The 15724-nt window shown below is 50.2% G+C and overlaps 1 protein-coding gene across 1 annotated transcript in view; it reads right to left on the bottom strand.

The window, feature by feature from the left end:
• NEDD4L (NEDD4 like E3 ubiquitin protein ligase) overlaps positions 1-14714 on the bottom strand; it is a 195929-nt gene extending 181215 nt beyond the window's left edge. The window contains exon 1 of the mRNA XM_075138130.1: positions 14326-14714. Coding sequence (XP_074994231.1) covers positions 14326-14373 — 48 coding nt within the window. The 5' untranslated portion in view covers positions 14374-14714. The remainder of the gene's footprint in view (positions 1-14325) is intronic.
• Between the last annotated feature and the right edge of the window lie 1010 nt (positions 14715-15724).

Here is a 15724-nt window from a genome sequence, read left to right as displayed (position 1 = left end):
ACGACCTCTGGTACAACTGCAGGATGTCCCTGGACAACACAGCTCTAACCTTGTCCCCCAGCCCCGGCTGGATCTGGCAAGCCCAGCGTCTGCAGGACAGGGAGGTCTGCTGGACGGTCCTCGCTGCCCCTTCCCGGGGTTCAGGAAAAGCACAGCCACCACCCTTCTGGGAGCAGCTGGGCCTTAAACTGAATTAGGTACACATGAAATCACATCCTCGAATCAGGGGAGAAAAACGCAAGAGCTTCTTTATGATTCTAATTAGATCACAGAATGAGAAGGCACCTTCTCAGATAAAAGAAGCAACAGGACAGCACCGTCAGGAGAATCCACTTTGTAAAAAAAAAAAAAAAAAAAGGAAAAAAATATATGTAGTGTTACCTTAAAAGAGAAAGATCCATTCAAGTTAACTGCCCATTATTTCTATTAAAGGCTGTTTTGAAATACTACTGGCGTTTATGTCTAGTTTTCAAACCTTTAGCCCAGCCTTACCGGTGGCCAGGTCATGCCCATTTCTGTTTCTGCCCAGCTCTCAAGCTGCTGTGGCACCAGCGAGCATCCAGGCAGCACTACCTGGGCTCCTGACACGCCACTGGTGCTCACCGGCTCGCTTGGGCAGGTACACAGCCAGCCAGATGAGGAAGCCCAACAAATCAAACAAAAGCCTCCACTGATTCCTTCAGCAAATGGTCACTGGGCAAAGGAGATGCCTTTTTAAACTTGGCTTTGACAGCTATTACTGTCAGAAAAGCACTCAAAAAAATAATCAATTGGTTAGTCATCCCAAAGCCACCTCCTAACCAGTTGGGTAAATCGAGGCACACAACACGAATCTAGAATACAATAAACTCCGAAAAGTGGAAAACCATGCTCTGAGAAACTATACATCTGTTACAGTACTTCAGCAGCCCTGGAGACTTCAGCGTCATCGAATAATTTGGATTACAAGGGACATCGCTAGCCAAAGCTCCTGCTCCCACAGGGTCAAGACCGACTTCGGAGCAGCTGGCTCAGGTCCAGCTGGGTCTTCAAAAGCGACTCCTCAGCCTCTCTGCCCCAGTGCTGCACGGTACTACCAACCGACGAACAGATGCACAAAGAGATACACGGCAGGTAAAACATTCTGGGCTTACTAAAGGTAGCACCGCATGAAGTTTCTTTGATGAGTTGAAAAAAAAATTGCTGCACAAAGTGTATGTTGTAACTCTTGCTCATCAAGACTTCAGTGAAGCGACAATGACACAGCACAGCAAGGACTACTGCTAGTTAAACAGCCGGTTATGGTGACAACCAGAACGAAGCTTGTGAGGAAGGAGAAACCCCTGTGGTACTCTCAGGCTGCTAATAGCCTAGGAATATCTAGTTTTTAATGAGAATGCTCTTGGACTTGTCTCCTACAAGCCTCTTATCAACCATGACTGTTAGAAGAGGATTAGTACCAGAACTGTGGGTGAGAACCAGCACAAGATCTACTGTACTGTCATCTCCTTGGCCAGAAGAAAGCCCTCCTGCTGGGTAAGACCATGAGATGCAGAGGCAGGGAGGTACCACCAATGGAGAAGACAGGGAACAAGACTCATCCTACCTACTGTGCTATCTAATAAGGCTCTGCTCAAACAGTGAGTACCAGTGAGTCACCGTGAAGGACACTGTCACGACACAGGTGTGTCACAGTATTGTTGAGACCAGCCTACCCTGCAAGGCAAAACAAAACCGCAAAGCTCCTTTGCACAAGAAACAGAAATGCGAAGTGCCTCCTCAGGCCAAGGCTGCGGGAGCTGGCATTATTCACCCAAAATCCTGGCTGAACTTGCACATGAATTTTTAGCATTGTGTTTGTTATTTCCTACCTGACCTCCAGGAGTTAACTTTTTCCTATAGACACTAGAAATGAGGAATAAAATATTAAGTGACAAGACTTGACCAGATGGAACTGAAACAAATCAAATAGCAAGGATGAAAATGAAGGTCTTTCTCCTGCCCATCCAACCACACCTCCACCGCTTATCTGAGACAGCCGCAGGACTGTACGACTGCATAGCTGGCAAATTTAACTCACTGGAACAGCAGAAAGCTAACCTGTTGTAAATTGTGATTTATTTTTAATCCTTTCAGCTGAACTGTATCAATTTACCTTGATAACAGAAGAGTGCCAGCACAAACGGCAGGGAGGGATCACAGCTAGAGCTAAGGAAGGGTAAGGGGAAAGCCAAGCCATCCAACCTCCCCACTTAAGCTGCAACGAGATGTTAATCTAGCTCCTTTGATGTACAAAAAATAAATCACATCTTAAGAACAACCATTTTTGTCATAGTTGGTGAACGTCTCCTAACCATAAAGAAAATGCTACTACTCAGTCAGTAACTTGATGAAATTCAAGAAGTTTCCGCAAGTTTAGATAAGTAACTGTACTTCCACAATGCCTAGACTGTTTGTGCCTTGTTTAAATGTATTTGTAGCCATTAAAAATAGTAAAATTCCTTACTCAGTACAATGCAATGTATAGTACTGATGTACTACTTAAAAATACAAACACAAGACTTAATTTTTGGTATTCCAGCAAAAAAAAATTATAAGTAATTGGAAAACCACCCGAAAAGTTCAAAATACCCAGTACTTTGAGCATTTCAAAGTTTACCAAATGCCACTACAGGCACCAATAAAGAGTCGTGCCTGAGGATATGTAACGTAAGCAGTGAAGCAGCTCCCTCACCATGGCACACACCTTCTCAGGTGCTCAGCTTCTCAACTTGCCACTCCCTGTCCTCCTGAATCAGCTTTCTCGGCAAGTGCAGGGAAGATCACCATCTCCTCAAGTGTCTATCTACTGATCTATTTCTGTGTTAACTTTAGCACTAAGACTGCATTTTAAATAAGAGAGGGGCAAAAAAAAAGCACATACAAACAGAGCCAGGGAAGAGAGCCCAGTAATACTGAGACTTTAAACAATTACAACATTACCACAGCTATAAAATGAAATTGCATATATGCCATTTATGTATTCCATACAGTCTGCAGCTATCGTTTAGTCCACTAAAGCAAGACTTGTCCAAAACAGAGTATTTTCAAGTTCTTTGGCTCAATAGTTATAACCAATGGCTAAAGCCAATATTTTATAATACATATAACATCATCTTACTACGAACAGAGGTTAAGCAAGTACATTGCTGCTTGCTCTTTCAAAATAAGGCTAAATCACCACAAGCAGAAAGCTTTTGTCCACACACCTTGTGTGGAATCCCATCTCTCACCAGTCCCATCACCACAAACGTCATCCCAAGCAAACTCAAGAAACCTTTATTTTCTCCACTAGTTTGCTAGGGAGTTCGTCCATTTAACATTTCCAGAAGCCTACAGATGAGCTGTCTTTAGACAAACTGACCACAGATTTCATCAGGGTGAGGATTCTAGGCAAAGCTTTGGATTCATAAGATCCAAACAGCCAGCTTGATAGCTCATGGCCACCAAACAGTCCTGCCCTCCCTTCTTCGCACACACCCTCCACCACCACCCCAGCAGCTCCTGCCACATACCTCTGACTCTCATCACCTCTCTGGCAACTACTGCAATTCGACAGCCCAGCAAAGAGACGGGCAGCTGTCTGCAAATTAGCAATTTTTACTGGTTCACGGAAGGTCCCAAGATGCATGAGAGAAAGCAGGACCGCCCTTTCAGCAGTGCAAATCCACTAGATTCCTATCAGCTGCTCAAGAAGCCATCGCCTAACACCAGGAGCCTGGACTGCCTCCAAGCACAGGTGGTGCACATGCACTGCCCTAACGCCCAGCCACCAGTCACACCTAAGGACTCGCAGGTGGCAGCGAGATGAGCACCAGCTGGAGGTCCACACCACCCCCAGCCGAGCCTGGCCCGGCTCCCCAGCAGCAGGAAAGCAGGGTAAGGAGGGAGCCACAGCATGCAGCCCAGCGCATTACACTGAACCCATAAACCCAGATTTCAGTTAATTTTAATAACTTGGGCAACCCCTCCGCTCACCTCGCTCCAGAGCGGACCTAGTTCACCCTGCACGTCCCACCGCAATGCTGCTCACATCTGGGAGCTAGAACAGTCCACAACTTCTGTGGCCGTAGGGGCAGAAGCTGGCTATTACAGAGCCAGACGATCTACTGGCCCTTTCCAATTTAAGTTCTAGAGATCTGTATTACTTAAGGAAGTACGCATATCAATATGAAAAACCAGAAGGACACAAAAAGACATCCTTTAACTTGTAGGTCTAGACATATCAGGGCATATCAGCCAAAGGTACAACTGGGCCAGCAAATGGCTTCCTATCCTGACTAAAAGCAAACACCGAAAAGAATAAGATATGGGCAAAAACCTGGCAACATCAAAATGGTATTACCACCTAGCTTCCAGGGACTTACGGCTCAAGGACCTTTCAGAGACCGAATCTGTACCTCTGAATTCAAAACCAAGAGAGTGAGGCAATTGGTTTATAATAGAAAGTCAGTCTTTCATTTTCATTCAGGTTTTGGTTTTTTTTTTTTATTACTATTATTTCTTTTTGGACACAGCAGAATGGGGATCTGATGACTGCAAGGCTATGGTTTCCATTACACACTGGCCAGAACACATTATCACTAGCTGGCCATAAGGAGGGGTGGCGAAAACTTATAAAATCAGTCAAGAATTTTTTTTTTCCCCAAAAAATAAATGGTCATTTATTAAGTTTGTTCAAACAAACAGACAAAAAAGTTTGAGTGAAAAGTTTCTGCTTTCATTTAGCAAAAGAAATGAAGTAAGATTTCATATAGGCACCACCAAAAGCTAGGAAGAAAAGAAGCCTGGCTGGTGTTCAGCAGAAAAAAATAAAATACTGAGAATGTGAAGCAATGTCTCTATTGTAATTTCTCAATGATTAAAAAGTTAAATACTTTTGTTGACTTATTTCAGAAGTTGATGACAGTTTACGTAAGTTACTCCACGGCATGAAGGAGACCTGATATTCTCTCGCTCATCAGAGAAACTGGATAAATACATCGAGGAGGAAAGCACAAAACCAAATTCCTTTGGCTCTCCTCCCGTATCCCAGAAAACTTCTTCCTTGCTGTTAGTTTATCTTCCAGATCACTTCACTCTTGGAAGATAAAATGCTTCTTCATCCTCCAAAGAGCTTAAATACAACCACAACCGGCCCCGTGGGCGCAGGGGAACAGAAGCGCAAAGCACCGTTTGAGCTGCGATGGCCGCCTCACGTGCACACGGACACCAGCCACGGCTTACGGAGCAGCGTGCTCAAGACCCCACGTCTCACCGGGAAGAGGCCAAAAGCGGAGTTTTTCCCCACCACACCAGTTACCGGACAGAGAGTCGATGAGGAAGTCATCCCAAGACGCCTTCTACTGAGAGTAACTCATCGCTCCCATCTCTCCAAAATGCTGCCATGAACGCAGTGTGATCACCTACATAAAGATGCTTAAAAAGAGTAAGACTTTGAACTGCTTTCAATTAAAAACTAACACAGAAAAGCACAGATTATATGAACATACTTCCATCCTCAAGCCAGGATTATTCAAAACTAGGCATGATTGTGCACCATTCCAAACACTTCTGCTCTTCTCCAGCAGATAAACTACCTTAAAAAAAGAAAACCTGTCTTGAGTTAGCAACACACCAATAAAACAACACTAATCCATGCAGTTAGGCACAAAAATAAAATAAAGTACTATAGCTTAATTGCAAACTCATTCATGGAGTTATTCCTCATATCCTGCCAGTGTTCTCAGAATTGTAGATATTTCTTTTGATTACAGGCAAGGTTCTTAATTCCTAGAAGTCAGGATTCTGACAAATATCCACATCCTGTCAGTGCACAGGAATTAAGGTTAAAAGAATGGAGGGAGGAAAAAATGAACAATTACAAATATATACATTAAGTTTGTTGCCCAGTCAAGACATCATCTGGAAGACAGACATTTCATAATACATTCCCAGAATCAAGTTTTTGGATTTGTTTCATCAGGGCTTTGGGTTGTTTTGGTGGTGTTTGGTTTTTATAAACTATTTTAACTGCAGTTAGCTTCCAGGCCTGTGCAATTTAACCACATCTCTTATTTTAAAATTAATTACTAGTTAATTGCTGCTTCTTTGCAGAAAACAATCCCTTTCCTAAGGTTTTGTTTTTCTTCCTTCTTTGTGGGAGGGGAGAGGAAAAGACGGAGGGAGCAGGGAAGGGAGCGCTCCAGCATTAGGAACTCAGCAGTTTAAGAACCTCATGCTGGAAAAAGTCGGCACGACAGCGGGTTAAGTACTTCTGAAAGCTACGGTTCTCGTCCCGGCTGAAGGTAAAACCCCTGGCAGGTTTTAATAATGAAATGGCAGCAGCTCAAGTCCTGAGCTGAGCACGCCAGCAGTAAAACCACATTCCTTTCTCCCGGTGCGCAAGTCGGAGAAGTCACCCAACCTGCCACCGCATTCTTACCCAGCTTACCGAAAATAACAGTGTGTTTACAAGATTACACTTCATTTCTTTCTAAAAGGGGACAGAGCTGCCTAGTAGCATTTCTTTTACTGCTACAGTAAAACTTTCTTATTCAACACAATTAAAACAAACATTTAAGAGGAAGTAGCAGAGAAAGCAAAGATGAAATTTCTGAAAGTTACTGAGATTTTCTCTGTTCACCAACACCAAAATTTACAAAACTAACTAAATCAAGCTATTTCTATCGATACTGCATCTACAACCTTTTATTGATTGAAGCTGTTAGATAATCCATCCCTCGCTGCTATTAAAAGGCCCAGAGGTTTCCAGCTTGCTCAGAAAAGTCCCAGTTTATATGCCACAGAGTTTAATTAAGCAAGAGGTCTTGGCCCCATATAATCCTCTTGGACTAAGAGGTTGTCCATTTAGCCTGATTCAGCTGAAATCGGTTAGCTGCCAAACAGGCTGCATCTACATCAGATCTTGCGACACAAGCACACAGCTGCTTCACATAGCCCCCGCGGCAGATGCCTTGTTTCGGCTTCATGCAGCATTACCCACAAGTATGACATGAATAAAGATAATAGCACCGAGTCCCACAATCTCCGATGTGGCCTCTGGATCTTACAGCACCTGTGGAGATAGTCCATCTTGCATAATGAGCTGTATTTGGTTTAGAAAGGATAAATACTATAACTCGTTGAACCTCATCTTTGTCTGAAGACAAACTCCAACCTAGAAGCTGCAGTGGTGCACTCTTTCTTCCCATAACATCCCAAGATACTAATCTTATTCCCTTCTGAAAGGTAAGCTCATTTGGCACTCATATCATGCCTAGTTATATTTTCAAAACAAAACACAAAAAACCCTATTAGAGGTTCATTAAACATAACCCCCAGAGAAAGCTGTGCCCCTGAGATTGAGAAGACTGCTGTGGCAGCAGAAAGGTTTTGCTCAGCAGGCGTGGGGCGCTCAGTCCATGTTTACTTCACAGGAAAATGGTATCTGTGCAGAAACAGATGATAACCTTGAGTTTACATTTACCATTACACAGTGCCCTCCAACGGCCAGCTCATACCATGGATCTTGAAAATACTGAACCCAAGGAGATGCTTATCGACCCTTCCCCAGCAACAGCGTTTGGGCAGTAATGAAAGCCATGGCCGAAGTACCTGCAGCACCATCCCTCACCAGCACTCGCAAGTCTGTAAAATAACCTGCTCACTTCACAAGAGAGCAGGGGCGGAGGAGAGACAGAGCTATCTCTGAATGGGTGTATATATAAAACTGAATTTCTTCACTCCCTCAGACCCACATTTTAATACAAACCACCTTAAATGTCTTTACATTAATTTTACATTAAAATTAGAATTTACTTAGTGTCAGTAATAGTGACCGAAATATGCGGATAACTCATTAAAAGCAGGCTTAAAATGCAAGCTTCTATACAAATCTATTGACCTATTGAGAACCACAGCCTATTAATTTTGTTATTATGCCACAAGAAGTAGATATGCAAGCCCTTTCATTTATGAAATGCTCCCTTATCTGGACTTTTTAATCATCATTTAAAGTTTTACGTGCTATCCCTGGGAAGCCAATGCACTTAGAATCTATAAAGCCAATTCAGGGTTTTTTTTCCATTTAAAAAGTCAATAAAAAAGTTACTACTCTGAATTGGTTATTATTAAGACACTGTGTCACTGCTGTGACCAAGGGAGGCCCCTGCTCACATGCTGATGAGAGTTATGCTTTTACATAACCAGAGTATTCAGAGCAGAAACAACAGACCTCTCTTTTTAAAGAGCCTGCATTCACAGCGCTGTTCACGAAAGGTGTTATCTTCTCAGGAACTCAAGGTTTTTTTCTACATAAAAGCTTCCTGCTTCACGTAAGCAGCGGGCTGAGCTGGAGCTGGCTGGCCCCCTCGAGCTGCTCTGCCCGTTTCCCACCTTACAGCTGAGATTCGGCAGCGCTCGACGAGGCACCACGATTGCCTACGAGCTGCTTCTCTGGCACGTCAACCGCAGCGATGCCCCGTGCCCTTTGAAAGGTGGTCATCCATCCAACGCTCTTCCAGTGCCACAACGCCCAGTCCTCCCTCCAGTCCTCCCGAGCTGCTCCAGGGGCCGAGCTGGGAACCAGTGCGAAGAGGGGACGCAGCTCCAGTCCTGGCAGGGGCCCTTGGGGACAGCCCGGGCTCCAAAAACCTCTGGCCGTACAACTGCAGCGCAGAAGCAGGGTGAGCAGCAAGAGACAGTTTTACCATCGAGGCAACGTATCAGGAAGCATTACCTGAAATCTAATTACAACCATCTAGACTATGGACACTTCCCCCAAGAACTCACCATCAGGCCTGTTCCAAAAATTTATGGTTTGCTTAAAATGCAAAGGAGAGAAATCCAACACTGAACTCCACTATGTCACTGCTTTGTCACTGAGTCAAGCGGGGGAGGGAAAATTGAAGCCTTTTTCCTCAGTAATAAATCAAGTTGGTCGGTAGGCAGTGCGATAACGTACTCCTTTTGAAGCCTTCGCAGCCCCATCTCACGGACGGCACCAAAACATACACAGACAAACTTCATTAACACGACATTCAAGTACAGGGAAAAAGACACCCTCAAGGGAGATCATTCCAGAGCAACAAATCCATCAGGAACATGTAAACACAAGACACAAAAGCCAACTTCCCACATGCCTCATTTTGAAACAGTTTGCACAAAAAGAGACAGTTTATCCATTGTATTGCAGCCATATTCCTTGTCACCTCATGGCCCAAGCTGTACCTCACCGTAACATCACTGTGGCAAATCTTATTTTTCTTCTTTATCCTGATGTTAAGTGAAGTATAGATAAGCCTATGCTTTACAGGAATTCATCCCATCCACAGGTACCATATTTCCACCATACCTCAAAACTGGTTTTGCTTGTATTTACCAAAAGCGTGTCTCATTAAAAGCAGAGTGCCAAAGAGGCTCCCGAGGTCTTGAAATCCTTCAGGATTCATTTCTCACACACAATGCTTTGCCCAGTACAGAACACAAGAATTAAGATGAGAAAAAAAAGGTTAAGCTGCAGTGACTATATCCAGAACTATTTATTTTAAGGCATATGCAATTATATCTCGCGCATCAAGATATTTTCATGAACATAAGCTTCTTTTTGACAATTTCTAATGCATGACAAAATGTCATCTCAGTAGGAAGCTTGTAATTTCAGTTTATTCAATCACAAGTCATGGAAGTTGAACAGAACTTGAAAAGAGAAGAATGCTGGAATTGGAGAGAGCAGTTTCACACACAAACCTCTTTTTTGCCTATGTTTTAAAATAGAAAAAGATATTCTTTCTTCTTCTTCTTTCTGAAGACACGATATTTATTCAACCAAATGAGATACTAGAAGCTGCAAGTTTTTCTTCCACCCAAGCACACTGAGAAAGGGGAAGGGAATACTTGTGGAAACATCTGTTTTGTCTGGGCCACGTTCAACTCCATGACTCTCGAGAAACCCAAACTGAAATGAATGAGAGGTGTACTTCTCTAAGGGACATGTTTCCTTTCTTCTTTCGGGGGGGCGGGAATAAAGATGACTAAAAAGTAAATTAAGTTTATGAGATTACTCCAGTAATTCCTAAAAATCAGCGGTCCTGAGGTATTCAGTGGCTCAGGAACTCCCTAAACAAACGAGCACTGGAAGCTGGGGGAAATCGCTCACGTCACTTGGGCTGCTACTTCCAGTTTTGCTCCCTTTCTCCCACTCCCGAGGCCAGCACTGAAGACCCGTCACTGCTAACACCAGGAGCATTTAACAAACAGCGGCCGTCTCGCAAACCAAGCGCACGCAATGGATACACAGCTTCGGTTAGAAGGAGGAGTGCTCTACGTAGGAACACAAGCATTTTCAGCTACCAAAGGGTGTAAGTTTTTAAACACACTTGTATTTAAAGATTGCATGAGAGCACCTAAGCTTCCAGTAGCCTATGTAAATATTATTTCACAGACCGGTGGAGGTTGGCAGGGACCCCCAGAGGTCATCTGGCCCACCCCCCCTGCTCGAGCTAGAGCTGGTTGCCCAGGACCACGTCCAGATGGCTTCTGAATAGCTCCAAGGAGGGAGACTCCACCACCTCTCCGGGCAGCCTGTGCCAGTGCTGAAGTCACCCTCACAGTGAAAAATTTGTACGAAGTGAATTTGATTTACAGCTCATTCTAACTAACAGATTAATCTAAAATTTTTTAGAGCTCATATTTACAGAGAGGCAGATTTACGAAAACAACATTTGAAGAAAAACGTAGTCTGACAGTGGCTAAATGCAATGGTTGGCTTGTCATCTGTGACTCAGTAAGGCCCTAAACTACCGAGCGTCTTAACGCCTATCAGAGTATTTGAACAAAATAGGAACAGATGTCCATATTGAAGGTATCCACTGAGAATTCTAGCTATTTACAGAGATTAATGTAGGCACAAACTCTGCAAACACTCAAGCATATGCTTAATTCAAGACGTGAAGTAGGCCTACGGACGTGTACATCTACTGCGCAAGTAGAAGTTAAGCCTATGCTCAATTATTTGTAAGAGATATTCCATTTTTATCGGAAGCCATTAAACAAGTCTAGCCTACATTTAAATAACTACTTTTTCCAATCAGCAAATGTGCTAGGACAGGTAGTTCTACATAAGGCCTACTTAAAACCATACATAAAACAGTATACAACAGAACTGCAAACTGTATTTCAAACTGAGGTAGGAACAAATTAAAATTAATAGCCTAAATACATCCTCATACGTGATTTGGCCTCTCAAGACTAGCAAAGAGATTTTGCTTTTCAAAACAGAGACAAGTCAAGTCCAAGCCAATGCTAATGGGAAGTCATTACCCACAAAAGCCAGCATGCAATGAATCTGTAAACATACCTGCCTTTCTCAACCACTCTTTAGATTTACCTTTAATGAAGCTTACTTATAGCCGCCTTCCCCAGGGAGATTCTCCTCCTTCAGCGCTTTGCTTCGTCCATACGTTTACCACAGACTCCACAAGGGTTTAGGCTGCTGGCGTACTGGAACTACAGCCCATCGTGCTGCGTGATACCGCCTGTGTTCTCCGCCATGCCCTGCCTCACCCTATCCCTTTTTCCTCTTTCTTCCACCCTATTTCCATTTGCGTATTTTTAGATGATCACTGCTCTGTTCCGTAAAGTGTCCAGATTTACAGCAATACAGAAAACAAAGACCCGGTCCACTGTTCCTCACAGGCAGGGTGGCTGCAGTCATCACCGCATCCATGACATGGGACCACCGTGGGTCACCGCAGAGAGACCAAGGGCTTGCTTTTCCAAGCAGTTCTTTTTCAAAGAGCTTGGTTTTACCTCAGGAGGTGAGCGACAGAGGCCTCTTCTTACCTGGACTGCCATGCCCGCCCGCTGGCAGGCCAGGTCCCTAGTATCAGCCGGGGGTGCGAGCACCCTTACAGCAACTGCCCCTGCTCTCCTGAGATCCCTTCCACCTCAGAGCCAAGGTGGAGCGCGCGGTGCTCAGTGGCACAGCCAACGGCTGCGCTTCTCCGCCCAGCGGATTTCTCCATGTATTCGTTTCTCTTTAACATTCTGTGCAAGTACCAGCGTATGTCGAGGAAGGAGGCAGGGACAAAAGATACGGGCGAGTACACAACAAAAAAAGCAGCAGCCAGACTCCAGTGTTATGTTCCCAGCCACCTATTCGGGACTCAGCAGGATGGCTGACAGGTTTCCCTTTCCCTCACAGATCATACTTCCTAATATAGTCAAATCTGTGAAAGCACGTAACCGCCACCAATCAAGTGTTTTGGGGTGCCCGCGTTGGGACAGCGAGCCCCGCCGGCCTAGCCGTTCCTTCAGCCCACACAGGCCCTCCAGCACTCTGGGAGCAGGCAGGATCACCGCAGATCGCTCGGCAGCGGGCCCGGGTTACCTGAAGGGTTGGCGACACCGAAGCGCTCCTGCACGCGGGAGCTGGCCGGAGCAAGCTGCTCGGGGGACTCCTGCAGTCTCGGCGGCTGTCAGCTAGGCTTGTCCTCACATAAAGGCTTAGGAAAACAACCCAGGGAGGAAAAGATTCTCCTCCGATTTTGTGCCTGCTATCTTAAGCGCCCAAGGCTCTTGCAGTGCACTCTCTTCCCCCCTACCTTCACACACATACAGAGCATTTTAAATCAGACTGCGCTCCATAGCTTTATAAACCAACAAAAGCAGAACTAACCACCCCCCTTTATAAAAACACCCACTCCAGCCAAAGAACCTCCTTTCCAATTAGAATTAAATGGTACAGTCATCTAGATTTGGTGCCATTCAAACATAATAGGTAATAAAATGAGCTGGCAGCTTCTACAATCAGAAGATTTTTTATGCTAGTTTCTTCTATACCACAAAAACACTGACAGATAGCCCTTCACGTTTAGTCCCGTAACACCGGACGTAATATTGTTATTATTATTCACTCCTGTAAAAATACAGCCCAGGCAAGCAATATGCCTGATACTAACAGCTGATATACCGAAATCATGGAACAGTAACATAGCTCGTCCCTTTCCTGATGCTTTATTACACTGCCTACTAAGAAAAAGGAGTACCTCAGTACAGCAATGAAACAAAAAGGGCATTAACCACAATTTTTAACATTCACGTAAGATAAAGTGGACTGTTCTGCTTATGCATATTTAATTTGCTAGCACTGCATATGGTTCTGCAGAAGACATCAGTTGATAAAGCCAGAACACGGCGATTAGTTATCACGAGTCCTACCTAGTTTATCAAGCTCCATCTGCATTAGGCACCAGGCTGTGTTTGACACCAGCTCCCCGGCACAGGCCGGGGCGGGGGGACCAGCGGGTCGGCCACGCAGCGCCTTCTCTTTGAGCCCAGCGGCCTCTCCCCCGCCTGCCCGGCCGTTTCCCGGGGATACCGGCAGAGCCGCGCAGCCGGCGCCGGGCAGAGCCCGTCCAGCGAGCCAGGCGGCGAGGCAGCGGCTGCCGCCCACCTACCGCACCTCCACCGCCAGCCCGGGCCTTTGTTCGCCACCAGCCCCGGTCCGGGGCGCCCCGCGCAGGCAGGGGCGAGAGGTGGCGGCGGGCATCGGCCACGGGAACCGGGCACAGCCCGGGAAACGCTCTGCGGCGGGGACGGCACACCGGCCGCCGGGACCCCTCCGGAGCCCGCTCCCCGGCCCCGCGGCACAGCGGGTCCGCCCGGCAGCCAGGCCGCGGACACGGGGTGCCCGGGGGGCTCCAGCCGCCCGCTGCCCCGGCCGCTTGCAGGCGGCGGCCGCGGGGCTCCGGGACGGCGCGGGCCGGGCGGACGCACCTGCTGGGGCGCTGGGCGGGCCGGCGGCGGCTGCCGGCGCTCACCGGGACTGGGCGCCCCGCTCGGCCCGCGGACCCGCCGCCACGTCTCCCCGCCCGCGGCCGCTGCCGGGCGGGGACGTGGAGCCCCTCGGTGCGGCCGCAGGAGCGGGGCGGGGCGGGCCCGCCGGGCGCCCTCTCGGACCGACCCTCGACCTTCGCCCGGCCGGCGGGGGCTGCCTGCGGGACCGGCTGCCCGCAGCCAGCTCCTCCGGCTAATGGCGCTGGGGCGGCCGGGCGAGGGGCGCCCGGCGCCCCGCGGCGGGCGGGGCTCCCCGGAGCCCGGCACACTCGGGCACGGGCGCGCACACGTGCGCGGGCGGCGCGGGCACAGGCACACACACGGGCACGGGGGCACACGGGCACGGGCACACACACGGGCACGGGGGCACACGGGCACGGGGGCACACACACGCTACCGCCCTACCACCCGCGGCCCCGGCCCGCCCCAGGGTGGCCGCGGCCCAGACCACCCGCGGGGGCTCCCGAGCCGCCCCCCGCCCCGACCCACCTCGTCCTCCGACAGCCCGTAGACCGGCTCCACCGCCGCGGTCGCCATGGAGCCGCTGCGCGGGGCGTCCCGCTCGGCGCCGCTCCCGCCCGGGGGCTCCGCCGGCCCGGCCCAGGTGAGCCGCCCGCCGCCTCCTCCTCCTCCCGCTGCCGCCGCTGACTCCTGGCCCCGCGGGCGGCGGAAGGCGGCCGGCGGGAGCCGAGCGCCGGCGGGAAGGGGCCGGGGGCGGTGCTGCCCGGGGCCGCCGCTCGGGGGCGGCGCTGGGTCCACCCGCGCTGCCGCCGGCGGCTGAGGCTCACCGCGGCCGCAGGAACGCGCCCTCCCCGCGGCGGGGAGCCCCGGCGGCGGCGGCGGCCCAGCGGGGCGGGGAGAGGGCCGGGCAGGCCCAATGGCGGAGGCGGCTGCCGGGGCGGGAAGCCCCGCCGGGCCGGGCTGGTTTGCTGCCGCCCTCCCCCTGCCGGCCGCCGCGCGGGAGGGGGCGGAAGGGCGGGGGGCGGCACAGAGCGCGCGGGGCGGCGCTCCCCCCCCGCTCCCCCTCACCCGCCGCCGCCCCTCCCCCCCCCGCGCGGGCCGCCGCGGCGGGAGCGGGCGCGAGGAGCGGGCGCCCCCTGGCGGGCGGGAGCGGCGCCGCCGCCGGGCCTGTGCGGCGGGACCGCGCCCCCTCCGCGGGCGGCGCTGCGGGTGGGGGGGGCTGCGGCGGCGCGGGGCGGGAGCGCCGCCGCCCCGGGAGCTCGGGCGCGGCGGGGCTCCGACTGGGCGGCCGAGCTGCAACTGCGCGGGGTGGGGACCCCGGCGACCGTTCCCCGAGGGAGGTCCGCACCTCGGCCCCGCGGGGCAGCCTGAGGTGCCGGCGCCGGCGCGGCTGAGGGCGGGCGTCACCGGGGTCCGCCTGTCCTCCGCCCCCGGTGTGCAGCCCCGCGCCCGGGCGCAGCGGGGCCCGAGGAGGGCCGAGGGGCCGGGCTGTGTCTCTCGCAGGGGTGTGGGCCCGGCGCGGGTCGGGCCGCGCTGCGGGGCGGAGGCGGAGGCGGAGGCGGCTCCGCGCTCGGTGCGTCCCCGGGGACGGGGGCCCTGCTCCATCCCCGCCCGGTACCGGGGTCGGGAGCGGGCATCCCGCGTCCATTTGTGTCGCTGCTTGGAAACGCGCCCTCCCGCTGGCTCGGGGAAACGGAACAGGAGTTTTATAACGGAGAGGTAAATAACCCAGGGGAGCGCCGCCGGGGAAGCGGCCGTTCTCCCGCTGCCCAGGCCCCGCTCCGCGGGGGAGCAGCCCCGCCTCGGGCGCCGTGACCGGGACACAAACAGCCGGGAGCGGCTTCAAAGATGGGAAGGTCCTCGGGGAAGAAAGGGGCTTCATTAAAACGAGCGTTTCTGCAGGTTTTGCCGTTCGCCATCATCCCGC

This window comes from Calonectris borealis, chromosome Z, assembly GCF_964195595.1.
Source record: "Calonectris borealis chromosome Z, bCalBor7.hap1.2, whole genome shotgun sequence".
In the NCBI taxonomy this organism is placed as follows: Eukaryota; Metazoa; Chordata; class Aves; order Procellariiformes; family Procellariidae; genus Calonectris; species Calonectris borealis.
Note: the sequence above shows the minus strand (reverse complement) of the source record. Positions and strands in the feature narration are given on the sequence as shown.